The 13,663-nt window shown below is 51.9% G+C and overlaps 1 protein-coding gene across 1 annotated transcript in view; it reads left to right on the top strand.

The window, feature by feature from the left end:
• The window catches only part of Tdrp (testis development related protein), a 31,914-nt gene extending 29,313 nt beyond the window's left edge, over positions 1–2,601 (top strand). Inside the window, exon 3 of the mRNA XM_078030706.1 lies at positions 226–2,601. Within this exon, the coding sequence (XP_077886832.1) occupies positions 226–571 (346 nt within the window). The 3' untranslated portion in view covers positions 572–2,601. The remainder of the gene's footprint in view (positions 1–225) is intronic.
• Positions 2,602–13,663: the final 11,062 nt, after the last annotated feature.

The raw sequence follows: 13,663 nt of genomic DNA, 5'->3' as shown, positions 1-13,663 counted from the left end.
TAAACGTAGCCTCTGCAGGTGATACCCTAAATAGCTTTTACCAGCTTCCTTACAACGAGAGAAACTGGTTTTCAAAATTTCCTTGTTAATTTTGATCCATATTCAAGCCTGCACACATAGGGTAGCTTTCTAAGCAATTTAAAACTTCTAGGCAACAGCTTCATAGATGAGTGCATTTATGGGATGACTGGGTCACCAGCATGTAACTCTTTTTCTCTCCTGCAGATCTAACTTACGTTTAAAGGAAGAATCGAAGACAGAGAAGAAAGCTGGATTTTGGGACAATTTGGTTTTAAAGCAGAATATGCAGTCTAGAAAACCAGATGAGATTGAAGGCTGGGAACCTCCACAGTTTGCTGTGGAGGATACAGCAGCTGGCATGGGGGACTCCGTGCACAGCCAGCAGCTCTGGACGGGCTGGGAGGGTGAGGACAAGGGCTCCATCAGGTACAGCAGCCTGACCAGCTCAGCCAGCAGTGCCAGGTGGAGCCTCCGGTCAGCGGGGAGGTTGGTCAGCCTCAGACGGCAGAGCAAGGGTCACCTGGCAGATGCCCAGGAGGAGGTGGAGTGAGTGAGTAGTGCCCAGTGCACAGCCTTGTGCTGCCAGGCGAGCCAGGTTTTGCTGGCCTGCGTGGCCTTGTAGCACACCATCCAGCTACGAAGCCTTCCCCCACGAAGCAGTAGACTGCTGGGTCCCTGCCCGTCCCAGGTGGAGCCCTGTGCTCCTGCCCTTGGGGAACCCGGCAGGGCCTGGGTGGTGCCTTATGTAGAAATGCCCACCTGCCACAGCCCAGGCTGCGGGAACTGGGTGTTTGACCCAGTAATGACGCACAGTCTGTCCCCCGTCGTGTGTCCAAGGGTCCTGCCCCTTTTCCTTCATGTGACATGTGTTTGGGCTGTGACTGACCCCTGGTGGCTTGCTACCCTCTTTTCACCAAAAGGTGAGATGAGTCTCCCAAAGGTCACGACACCCTCTGGCATGCAGGCTGTACCTCACCAGATTTAAAAGAGGTGTAAACAAATGCTGGAAAAGCAGAGGACACGTGTGTGTGAAACGGCAGCACCTTGAATGCACGCTGGTCTGACAGTGGGTTTTCCTTTGAGATTTTATTTTTACTTCTCGTGACTTCTTCTTTTTTTATCCTGGGGATGGAATCAAGGCCATGCACATGCTAGGCAAGTGCTCTACTGCTGAGCTGCACCCCCAGTCCACTCTTGAACTTTTAAATATTGCTTTTTATTTTCTTCAAACCTTCTGTTCACTTAGTTTACAGATTTAGGAAATTCTATAAAATGAGGCTAATTTTAGCCACTTGATAATTTTGTTTGGAAAACATTACTTGCTTATTATAGAGCAAGGTGAAAAAACTATACTTAAAGGTAAAAAACTGTACTTAAGACACTGAAGTGCCTATTTTCTATTCTTCCCAGGTGTTTAGTTTTTCAACACAAGATACTGTGATTGATGTTAGGTCTGTAAGTTTTGTTTCCCTCAAAGAGTAACTTTGGCTAACTCGATAGCATCTCACTCTGCCTGTTTCTGGACATGCTAACCGTCCTCAACAGTGTGATCCTGTATCAGGTGTCTTTGTCAGGATGACCTTAGTGTCGGGTGGGCCAAATAGCTACCTTAGGTGAAAGTGATAGGCTAGGAATAATTTTCTTTGTTTTGATTAAAAACAAAAGCTTCTAGTTACACTGTGCATTCCTTTCCTGGAAAAACAAAGCCAAAAAAAAAAAAAAAAAATCCTGCCCTTGAGTGTTTTAGTGTGTATTTCTGTGCTGTTCCGTGTACCTGGATGTTCCATTTAGTGTGTCCATGGAGAACCAGCTTTGCCTCGCGGCTGAGCACACTGTGGTATGTCAGAGCATCTAACTGCATTCTTGATAGAACAAGTTTACTCGATCCATTCATCTGTTGTCCCTTTATCATCCATGGCTAGCCACCCCTCCATACTTCCATCCATCCCTGCACCCACCCATCTGCCCATTTCTCTCTCCATCTGTCCATCTCTCCCCACATCCATCTGCCTACCTATTAATCTCTTTCCATCAGTCCATCCATCCATCCATCCAACTTTTAGAAAAAGAACAAGTTTACTCACTGAGCCTTGAGAAGAGGAGATGCTAAGTGCTATTCAAATAAAAACTGATCTGTTAGAGACTGTTTCATAAGGCAGAGGAGAATCAGAATTTTTGTGCTGTGGCTGGATAGACAGGTGCAGGCACCATCAGGTCAGAGTCTTAGAGTAGGGGCTGTGTGGGTGAGTTCAGGTGGATACCTGAACTTCCTGGGATACCGCCTGCTAGGATGGAAGATAGGACCCAGGCCCACGTGACGCCAGGAGCTGGTCAGCTTGTCTTTGGCCAGTCGTCTGTGTGGTGCACAAGTATACCCTTGTGTTTGTGTCTCTGGAGCGTGTGGGGCATCGCAGTCCTGGGGGTCCAGGTGGTGGTGGCTGCTGTGCCTCTGTTGTGTACCTCGCTGACATTGCTGTGACTGGAATATGCACTGTCAATCCAACTTTTCTTACCCACAAAGATCAATGTAAAAATGGCTTTTTTCTCTGTTGTATCTGATTAAAATAATTGTTTATGGTTTTTGGTGTAAACATTTATTGGTGTGCTTTGGGGGGAGGTGTTTCTCTGGAAAGGACCCCTTGGCAGCATGCTGTGCTGTGTTCACCCACGCGGCAGCTCTGAGACGTGTGCTCTCTGTGGGTCCAGGGGTTCTGACAGGAATGCAGCTGGCTTTGGGGAGGGACGGTCCTCCTCAACGCTTCTGTCTCCTTTCCCTGTGAGTTCGCCTGATTATCAGCATCAGCTTCTGATGACGTGACCTGACCGCAGAGCTCATGGCACCCCCTGACCCTGTGGATCTCACACACGTTGTCATAAATAAATGAGTCCCAACGGAAGCCACCGATGTGTCTTTTGCGTATCTGAACTGCTTTCTGGGTGTCCCGAGTGACCAGGTGCTCAGCACAGCGTCCGTCGGCACTTGCTGGTGTTTCTGGTCCTTGTGCAGGTTTTACCTTCTTGACAACTTAACAGTGGTACAGCATTTTACCTCATCATTTAAATTTGTATTTTGAAAGGTGTGTCCATCCCTTGGAAGTACATCTTCTGTGGAAGACAGTGGCCTCTGGCAGACGTGTCAACTCCCCTGAGTGCTGGACGCCCAGACGAGGCCCAGTGTTGTGTTTCCAGGGGCGTGCACTTTGGGCAAGAGGCACAGGGCCACACTGGCACCTCATCAGATCTGATTCCGGCAGCTGGCCCTTCCCCCTGGCCCTGCCACACTGCCCACCGTCCTAAGTGCTGACTGTGCCTGGCCATGCTGGTTCCTGCCATCAGGTTTGCCCAGCCGCAGCCCACTCCACCTGGGTGGCCAGATGAGAGCCTAGGCCAGGACTGGCTTCCTAGCTCATAACCGTCCCTAGGCGGTTTAAACAGGCGCATCTCCACCCTGGCTTATTGTGGGGCACGAGAGTTGAAGCCCTCGACCTGGTCCGTCTAGCACTGGCCGGAGCAGCGCCCTAGGGATCCGTGCGGCAGCATGATCCTGAGACTCGTTTATGGTCATGGAGCCAGCACTGCAGAGTACTGACTGGATGGGAGTTCAGTTTGTTTCAGGTAAGCGATTCAGCCATCACGGTCTGCTCCTCAGAGCCCAACCAGGCTGCACGCTTCCCTTCAGGCAGTCCTCCAGGGACCAGCCCTCTCCTCGCTGTTGGGGTCTGTTGGCATGTTGCCCAAGCCCCTGGGGACGGGCCTTCTCCCCTGGCGCTGGCCATGGGACTCATTAATCTCCCAGGGCAGCTGGGGTACAGCTACCTGAGAAAAACCATCTCTGGCACCTGAGTGCCTCCTGCAGAGGAAGAACCCCACAGGGGCAGACCCTTATGATTTCCGCTAGTGGGAAAGTGACGGGGTGGTTTTCTAGTATAAAATTGCTACTGAAAGGTTCATTTGAGCTTTATTATTCCCTGGAGCAGAGAGAAAGCCTGACGGTGCTCAGGCCATCAGCTTGGTCCTTTGAGGCCCTGGACAGGAGCCCGGTCTCCAAGGGTCTGCAGCATCCCTGGGGTTTCGTGAGTGTGAAGCGGGACCTGCTCAGGACTGAGAGGAGACGGCAGTGTGCTCGAGTGGGTGAGACCCTGCGATCCGGGTGCTCTGTGGTGCTCCCTGCCTTGAGCTGGTCTTGAATAGCTACAACCAACAGCCCTGTGAGTGAAGACCTCCAGGGCTGACAGCGGAAGGCAGATGTGCTGGATCCCTGCGGAGGGCTGGAGGGCTGGTGCCGCAGCTGTGTTTGGGTTGTTCGGCTGGGAGGCAGGTTGGGTGCTTCTGGGGAGCTGCGCAGGAGGCTGGGGGTGTTCACAAGGCCGTCCTTTGACAGTGTCCTGGGATCCTGTGGCTGTTCTCAGTCTCCACATCCAGAGCCCTGTCTTTCCCACCGGGAGTTGCCCCTGCTAGTGGGACTTCAGCAGATGTGTTACCTTTTATTATACCTCTCCATTTTCAAGAGGGGGAATATCAACTTCCTAGCTGGACCCACAGCCCCATGAACCCAGGTGGCCACATTGGGCTTGTGAGGGTGAGTAGCTACGAGAGTGGACTGGGCACTGCAGATGCAGATTCCCTGAGGGCCTCTCAAAGCCGTGAGCCTCAGGCCCAGCTGCTGTGGGCTCTCTGTGCAAAGTCCCCATCCTGCCCTTAGACCCTACCTTTTGCAGTTTCACCCACGGCCCTGACCCCATACACGGGAGGAAGGCGGTACCACCTGTCCCCAGTGACTGCTGAGAGTGCCCACCCCAGACCTGGGCCCCGGGATGGCTCACGGGCCACCCGTGGCTGGTTACGTGATGGCAGGGACACCCTTCTGTACCACTGCATGGTCAGGCCAGAGCTGGACAGAGCTGCTCTTCCCTGTAGACCTGGCTTAACAGCAGGGGCTTTTCCTCATTTCATTCTTCCTGCCAGGGAGGGAGGAGCCTGGGGAGAAGCCCTGGCAGAGAATGTGGGTGGCACGTGGGTGTCCTGGATGGGGGTGCCTTCTTCCCCTGCTGCCCTAGGCGGCTCCACCTGGGGGTGGGACGAGAGGGCTCACAGGAGCTCTGGAAGGAAACCGGCCACGTGGATGGGTGGTGCTCACAGGAGGCTGCAGACCGAAGGCCACGCTCTAGGTCAGCGGTTCCACGGCCAGGTGTTCCAGCCTCTTTTAAGGGTCAGCTGTCAGTTTCTTCAGGGTCACTGGGAAGCTGTGTGGTGTCCCTGGGTCCACTCTCAGCTCCATGAATGTCTTCAAGCCTCTCTTCCGATTGCATCAAAGACAAAGAGGACGTGCTAGAGCGGCAGCGTCCCCAAGTGGTCAGTGTTCACACTGAGTCTGCTGTGCAGACAGTGTCCCTGGCAGCCTGGGATTCTGGAAAGCTCCTCCCCACGGCTGAGATGACCATGCTGGTCCCGTGCTGTCTCTGTAAAGATTCACGTTCATGGCACGAGCAGCCCCAGCCGGCTGTAGAGCAGGCGGCCTGGGGGTGGGGGGCCGAGTAGGCGGGAGTCTCTAGGAGGGGGAATGGTCTAAGGGACCAGGGTCCTGGGGTGGGGTCTTTCTCTCTAAAGGGTCAAGTTTCCAGGGGGTAGGGCCTCAGGGCTCCAGAGTCTCAGGGGGCCAAGGACCAGAGGGGCGGGGGGATGCCGTCGGGGGTCTGGGGCCTCTGGGTTGACTCTTCTCTGCTGTGTGGATTTCTGAGAGCATGAGACTGAGTGGTGTTCATGAGAGCAGCCTGTACTTCCTGGCGTCTGTGCTGGCCTGGCCTTGATGGGAGGGTTCCATCTCTGTTTGTGAGGCCCCCACTTCTCTCAGACCCACGGAGGAGGAAGTGACATAGCAGACCCAGACCACGTGGTAAGTGCATGTTTTAAGTATGTTAAGACAAAGGGAGAATGGAAGACATTGAAAATAAGAACACAGCCAATTATTAAGCACTACGTGTTCGTGACTTGAGGTGTTTTCTAAATGTGGCATTAAGAAGTTCCGCATGCCACACCTAAGGGCATGAGAGTTTACTAGAGGCAGAGGTCAGCTGGACCAGCCCCATGCCACACTGGGGACCTGGCCCCAGCCTGTCCACTCCGTGTGTCCTGACGGCTTAGGTGGACCCCCCACCGAGCTCCACTCAAGCCCTGAAGCACCAGCTCAGGAAGCCTTGGCAACCAGGCACTTCTCTGGGCAGCCCCAGGTCCCCTCTGCACAGGTTTCAGGAACTGGTGCGGCTCGGGGTGGTGCAGAGACTGGGCTTCTCACATGGTGGACAGCAGTATGCCATCTGGGCTCCGCTCTTCCTCTCTCGCCTGTGCATGTGGTACTTAAAACCCTAACCTAGATGACCCTGAATGAGGCAGGGGCCACTGCAGGAGTGGGGGGATAAAACCATCGACTGTCTCCGAGTTGGAGACTCCAGTCCACACCTCCAGCCCTGTGGACGAGCCCCTAGATTTTCTGTAGAGATTCCAGCTGAAAACCCAAACAGGAAAGGAGCGAAGCACACCAGACACTAAGCACTGAAGTCGGTTGAGTGAGACAGCAGTGGCAGTGGCCAGCACTCTGCCCTCCCTGGGGGGCTGTCCCTGTGTCTCCTCTCCACACCTGCCCCTGCTGGGCCCTGGGCCCATGGGACTCAGTGCTTTCCCTCGGGGCTGGGCATGCTGAGCCACTTTGGTGACAGGAGGCAGGAGCACTGGCTGGCAGCAGTGGAGCAGGTTTGTTGGTGTCTGGGAAGGCTCGGGACCTGCACCTCCAGGCCTTGGTGGGGCAATGCCACGTGCCCTAAAGTCTCTTGTTCAGGCTGGCAGCTGCCAGTGTGGGACTGGGGACACTAGAAGGTGCTGAGGGCCGGCTTCCTGGCTCCTGGGTGTGCGTCCTGGTGAGCAGTGCCAGCAGCAGGCGGCAGCCCCCGTGGGCCAGGGCAGGGTCAGGCTGCAGGCTCCATCTGAGGCAGATGTTCTCACCATGCAGATCAGTGCTGTTGTGCCCTTTGCGTGGGCCTGAGCCTCTGGGCCTCACAACAAACAGGAGCAGAAAACAGACCAGGAGCGTTGGCCAGCTCCATGCAGAGGTCTTAGAAGGGAACTTTAGAATCCCCCTGCTGTCCGGGGCATCCTTCTAGGTCCGTTTTGTCCTGCAGCCTGGTGCCTGTCCTCACAGGAGGCCACAGGTTCCCTCCAGCTCCCTTGCGACTCCAGTCTGCTCAGTCTCCATGGGGCCTGGAAAGGGCGACGCCCTGAGCAGTCACCCAGTGTCGACCCAGACCACTAACCTCCGGGGAGGAGGGCCCCACCTGGCAAGGACAGCGTGTGCCCTTGACCTCCGCTTCCTAGGCTCTGGGCTGGAGGGTGGAAGGTTGGTTTTGCTTTTCTCCTGTAAAGTGTCTTCCATTCCTGACCCTCGAGGGACTGGCAAGGAATTAGGACAAGAGGAACACATTATATCCCAACCTCTAAGTGACGGTTAGTTGTCATAGTTACTCTGGCATATTTTAATTCGGCTCATTTTAGTTTGGGCAGAGAATATTTATTTGATTTTTAAACTTTACAATGAAAGTATACAAAAGCAGAACAGTTCCCTGGATACCCACATGCAGCTGTGGGTTGCGTGCATGTGGTGCTAATCTGTGTTGCACCTTCTGCGTGGTGCAAGGCTGTCCACTCCTGGGCAGGTGTGTTTTCTAGCTGTCTGTCAGACCAGAAGCTGATCAAGAATCATGCCTGGTACATGGCTGTTTTGTATCTGCAAGTTGAAAACGGGAACCACTGGCAAACCTCTCCTTCCCAGTTCTTTCTGAACATGGCTTCATTCTTTGTGACATTTGGCTTATTCATCTAGGTAAGGCATGGCTGAATTCAGGCTGAATCTTTGGCATGGACACTCCTGGGGCCTGCTCCCTGCAGCCTTGTGGTGTATGGGCTCACAGCTGCGTCACAGCCTAACCAGCTGCTGGGCATGAATCACGGGAAAGCTGCCGTGGACATCTGAAGCAGCCTCACCACCCTGAGCCCAGAAGGCCCAGGAGAGCTAGGCTCCACTGGCTCCTAGACTCAGCTTTCTGTGTGCCATGGCCAGCACCTTCTCTCCACCACTCCTGTGCACAGAGGAGGGAGGCAGGGAGAGCGTAGGAAAGAAGAGCATCTACCACTGTGGCTGAGCGCAGCCCCAAGGCCACCAAACCCTGCCTTTCTCCACCAGTGAGAGGTCACAGAAGTGGGGGAAGGTTGCATGTTGTGACCATGCAAATAGGTCCTGGCACTGAGAATGGCTTTGGGATGTCATCAGTGGCTCAGGTGGATGCTGGTGCCGAGTTGTGGCTGTGGAGAGCTCAGGGAGGCGCCTGTCTGGCTGGGCACAGGAGGGAAGCCAGTGTGGTAGTGGGAGTGTGTCTCTGGGGAATGGCTCCCTCAAGACCTCAGCAGGATCAGATTTGCAAGAGGGTGACTGACCCAGGGGCTCAGGAAAGACTGTTCACGTCCCATGTGGAGCGTGGGGCTGTGCGGGCTCCTGCCTTCCTCCCCAAATGCCTCCGGCTGCTGGGTGGTGTCTCTTCCTGAGGTCTTTGTGTAGTCCCACCCTGTGCCACACTCTGGGACTCAGCCCACGCCCTAGTGTGGGTCTTGTCTCTTTCAGGTGCGTCACAATAGTGGCTGCTTGTCCAAGAGGCCATAAATTTGGAAGTTAAGTTTGTGTTTCTAGAAACTGATGTCTTGGCGTGCTCTTGGGAGTTGTGCATGAGACGTCTGCAATCTAACCATGAAGGCTAGGGGGAGTGATATCAGTTCCTGTGGAATTACTCATTAGTCAAAATCAGTGTTGGGAGTTTTAGGGAAATATTTTTAAGACTCTGAAGTTACAAAGTTTATATAACCAAACTGTACTATCAAGAAAACTGAACAAACTGGGGTGGGATCGAGGTGATGTGAAGTGCCATTTGCTTTATTTGAGTTTTCTCTTGGAGAAGTGATCTTTTTTTTCTTTCCTTCCCTTTAGAAACCAGTGTTCAGAAGTCTTCTCCCTGGAGACTTCACAGCTGGCATTCTGTAAGGGGTCTCCACGGCTCGGCACCCAGTTCTGGGGGAACCCAGCTTGGATCTGTGCTGGCTACTTCTTCCTAGGAACCCAGGTATTTGGTTCTGAGCAGCAGGGAGAATGGTGCAGCCTACCATGTACCTGTTTTCACTTTTCACAGGGAACAAGTTATGAATCTTAAAGCAACATCAGAGAAAATATTGGAAAGCTACATCGAACTGTTAATAACTACACTGAAGTAGAATCATGGGTAACATTTTAAATACTTTTGTGTTTTGACTTTCTAAAAGAATTTTCTACAGTGAACATATTTTTGTCATCAAAAAACAGACTTTTTAAGTGAAAAATATCAAACATACACAAAGAAGAGATCATACCAGGTCAAGGCCTGCAAACCACAGCCTGCTGGCCAAATCTGGTTTTGCACAGCCCATGAGAGAAGTTCTTAGGTTTTTAAATAGTGAGGAAAACGGCATGACCTTCACGAGTCAGTGTCTGTGACGTGTGTGGACTGGCTGGCTGTTCCGCCCAGCGGCCCAGCAGCCAGAGGGACCACATGGCTGCCAAGTATCCACTGTCGGCCTCTCTGCAGAAAGTGTTCAGACCTGGTGTGAACTGGGAGTGCCCGCCCTCGGCCCGGGTGACAGTTCCTGACCAGCTTTGTTTGAATTACATTGAAGTGATACCCCGACATCTTAGGGGACAGTCTTACCTTCATGTTGTATTGAAAACTCACTAAGACCATGAACGAACCAATGCACCAAGCACCAAACTCCAAATGCACGAGCAAACCAAAGGACCAAAAAGGGCGCTCCAGGGCGAGGGAGACCCTCAGCACCTCCCTTGTGGGACCCACCGAGGCAGCAAGCGGCATGTGACCGCCATGCAGGGGGCCTGACACAGGCACGTGGGACAGTCTCCAGGACATACACTACGTGAGCCCATAAAAGACTGAAATCATAAAAAAGTTTCTGGTCACAGTGGGATGAAACTAGGAATCCACAGCAGAAAGAAAAGTGAGAAGTTCACAAATTTGTAGAAATTAAACGACAGACAACAACGAAGAAACCACAACGAAGACTAGAAAGTAAATGAAAACTAACACATAACATGCAAACATTTAAGTATGTAGTGAAAGCAGTGGCAGGAGGGAAATTTATGGCTGGAAACATACCTAAAAAGATGTTTTCAAATCAACAAGCTACATTTACATCCTAAAGAAGCAGGAAGAAACTCCAAAGCCAACAGAACGCAGGAAACAATGAAGATGAAGCCTGAGTGCAATGCAGAGTGAGGAGACAATAGCAGAACTGAGGCGTCAGGAGGCAGTCTGCAGACGTGGGAAGAGAAGCAGGGTCCAAGGCACTCACGGGACTCAGCCGTGAGCACACCCAGCAGGACACGCCCAGGCCCGGTGGCTGCACTGGAGAATCTGCAGTCCTTCTCAGATGTCAAACACGCACAGAGAACACCTCCAAATGCACGCTGAGGCCAGCATTATTCTGATACTCATACCAGACAAAGATAATCCAAGAAAATGAACAGTATCCGTGATCAACGTTTTTATATCAATATTTGATGAAATACAAGCCAATAGAATTCCACAGCACATGGAAAGGACGGCATATGACAGCCAGGTGAGCTTTGCCCTGGGGCGCATGGACAGGCGAGCTGTGCACCGCCCCCCTCCACTCTGCAACATCTCTCCACATGAGCAGAAAAGCATCGGCGGCCATCTCAGTAGAGCCCCACACCCCTTCATGTAAAAACTCCACAGATGAGGAACAGAAGGAGACAACCACCCACGATAGGGTCACAGGCAAAGCCACAGCACACATCACATTCAATGGGAGGAGTGAGGCAAGGTGCCACTCTCACCGGCTCCACTCAACACAGCACTAAAGCTCTAGCCAGAGAAACGAGAGCCAGCAAGAGGAAGAAGCCTCTGTCTACAGAGAACATGATCTCTGTAGAAATCTAGGTAGAAAACCTCAAAGACTCCATACACACAAAAAAATGAATAAATGAATTCAATAAAGTTAAAGGATCAAAAAATCAACATGCAAAAATTCAATAAGAAATCCAAAAGGAAATTAAGAAAATTTCATTTATAATAGTAACAAAAAGAATGAAATACTTGGTACTAAACTTAAACCAAGGAGGTGAAAGATTTGTCAAACTACAAAAATACTAGGCTAGGTCTGTGGCTCAGTGGTAGAGGCCTGTGTGAGGCACTGGGTTTGATTCTCAGCACCACATATAAATAAACTAGTAGATAAATAAGGTCTATCAACAATTAAAAACTACAAAACACTGATGAGAGGAATTAAATAAGACACCAAAAAAAAAAAAAAAAAAGGAATACCTCCTGTTCATGGATTGCAAGAACGCTGTCCACATGATCTTCAGATTTAAAGCAATCCCGACCACAGGCCATGGTACGTTTTGCAAAAATAGAAAAACCCACAGTGAGGTTCGTATGGAACTTTAGTGCAGCCCAGGGGTGCAGCCCTGCTGGGATGGATGGCCAGTGCTGCACAAGGAATCACCCTGTGTCCTGGTTGGGATGTGAGGGGTCCCCCAAAGCTGCTGTTAATGCAGGGATGTTGAGGGTGGAATGGTTGGTGGTGATGATGGCGAGGGCTGCAACCCCTCAGTGGTGGGTGTGGCCAGAGGAGATGTGTCCCTGGCTGTGTCTTCCTTGCAGCCTGCTCCCTCTCCCGGCTTCCAGGCTGCCATGAGCTGAGTGGCCCTTCCTCACCTAGGGCCCAGAGCCAGGGCGTTGCCACTGATGGACTGACCCTCTGAAACTGCGGGCCCCAAAGAATCCCTCCTCCTCTAAGTTGTTCTTGTCAGATATTTTGGTCTCAGTGACATGAAAGCTGACTAAAATAGCAGGTGAGGCGGCAACCTCACTTAGAGTATGTGCCCACAAGAAGCCAAAGCAGAGTCTTGAAGAGAGATCTAGACACCATGTTCTCAGAAGCCAAGAGATGGAAGTAGCCCAAGTGTCCACGGTGAATGAAAGAATGGACAGGACATGGGACGGCCACACAGTGGAATTTAACTCGACCTTAAAAATGAAAGGAAGCTGGGTGTGGTGGTGCACACCTGTAATCTCAGTAGCTCAGGAGGCTGAGGCAGGAGGATGGCGAGTTCAAAGTCAGCCTCAGCAATTTAGTGAGACTCGGTTTCTAAATAAAATAGAAAGTAAAGAGAGCTGGGGATGTGGCTTAGTGGTTGAGCACCCCTGAGTTCAATCCCTGGCGGTATCAAAAAAAGGGGGGGAGGCCTGATTTGCCAAAGCATGGACGGGCCTGGAGAACACAAGCTGGTCCCACGGTCCCACACACAGGGGGTGCCACAGTAGAGGCTTGTCAGGGGCTGGCAGAGTGAGCAGGGAGTTACTGTTTAATGGGGACAGTCTTCACAGAGGTGACTTTCCTTGATGCCACAGACCTGTGCCCTCAGGAATGGTTAAGTTCCATGAATCTTTTACTACACCCTACAGTCGGTGACCGACACCAGATGAGTCACCTAGAGTGAACCCTGAAGAGCGGCTTGCCACCACCTGCAAGCTTCCCGAAGCCTGTGATCTGGGGGTTCTACGCAGACGCCAGGGAGGCCTCTCCTGTCCCAGGATGAGCTGAAGAGTGGATCCCTACATACGCCAGGGAGGCCTCTCCTGTCCCAGGAAGAGCTGAAGAGTGGATCCCTACAGGACAGTACACTTTTCTCTGCGAGAAACTGCTCAATTCATGCAAGTTAAATGCAGATGTAGTGGTTCCTCAGCACAGCTGAACAGCACTGTAATAAATTACAACCTTTCAAGAAAAAAACCATACGAACAAGACAGCACCCAAGAGAAAACACAGAGAGCACAGTGCCGCCCGCAGCCCAGCATGTCTCTGAAAGAGGACAGCTGGAGATGCGCTGGTCACCTTGGTCCTGCTGTGGATTGCCCCATGCAGGCTCAGAGGCTACCCACTGCTGACCTTCACAGCAGCCAGGGCTTCGAATGACACAGGAGGAGGCTTCTGGCTGCAGCAGCCAGGGTGTTTATGATTTCATGAAAAGCTCTCCTCTGGGTCTACACACAGGGGCTGACGGTCTGCATCCATCTGGAGGGAACCTGTCATCTGACGTCAGGAAACTGTGCTTGAGCTTTTATGTCAGCTCAGCACAGAATGAAGGACCGAAGATCCAGAATATGTTATGCCTATTCACAAGTTTTAACACGCTTAGTCTTTTGTTTATTTACTTACTTTTGGTTGTTTTTGTGGTGCTGGGGATTGAATACAGCGCCTCATACATGCTAGGCAAGTGCTGTACCACTGAGCTATTTCCCTGATATTTTGAGGTGGGCTCTTGGCTCCTGAGTAGCTGGGATTGCAGGTGTGTGCAACTGTGCCCAGGGGAAAGGACATTTTAAAGAAATGACTTGCCAAGGTCTCTCACCCCACGCAGAGATGAGTGGACAGTGGTGCAGTTCCACACAGCAGCTGCTGAGACTTACTTGTATTTGCATTATGGAATTAGGGGTGATATTTATTTTTTTACATACCTTCATTTTCAAAA

The sequence above is a fragment of the Ictidomys tridecemlineatus genome, chromosome 14 (assembly GCF_052094955.1).
Source record: "Ictidomys tridecemlineatus isolate mIctTri1 chromosome 14, mIctTri1.hap1, whole genome shotgun sequence".
NCBI lineage: Eukaryota > Metazoa > Chordata > Mammalia > Rodentia > Sciuridae > Ictidomys > Ictidomys tridecemlineatus.
Note: the sequence above shows the minus strand (reverse complement) of the source record. Positions and strands in the feature narration are given on the sequence as shown.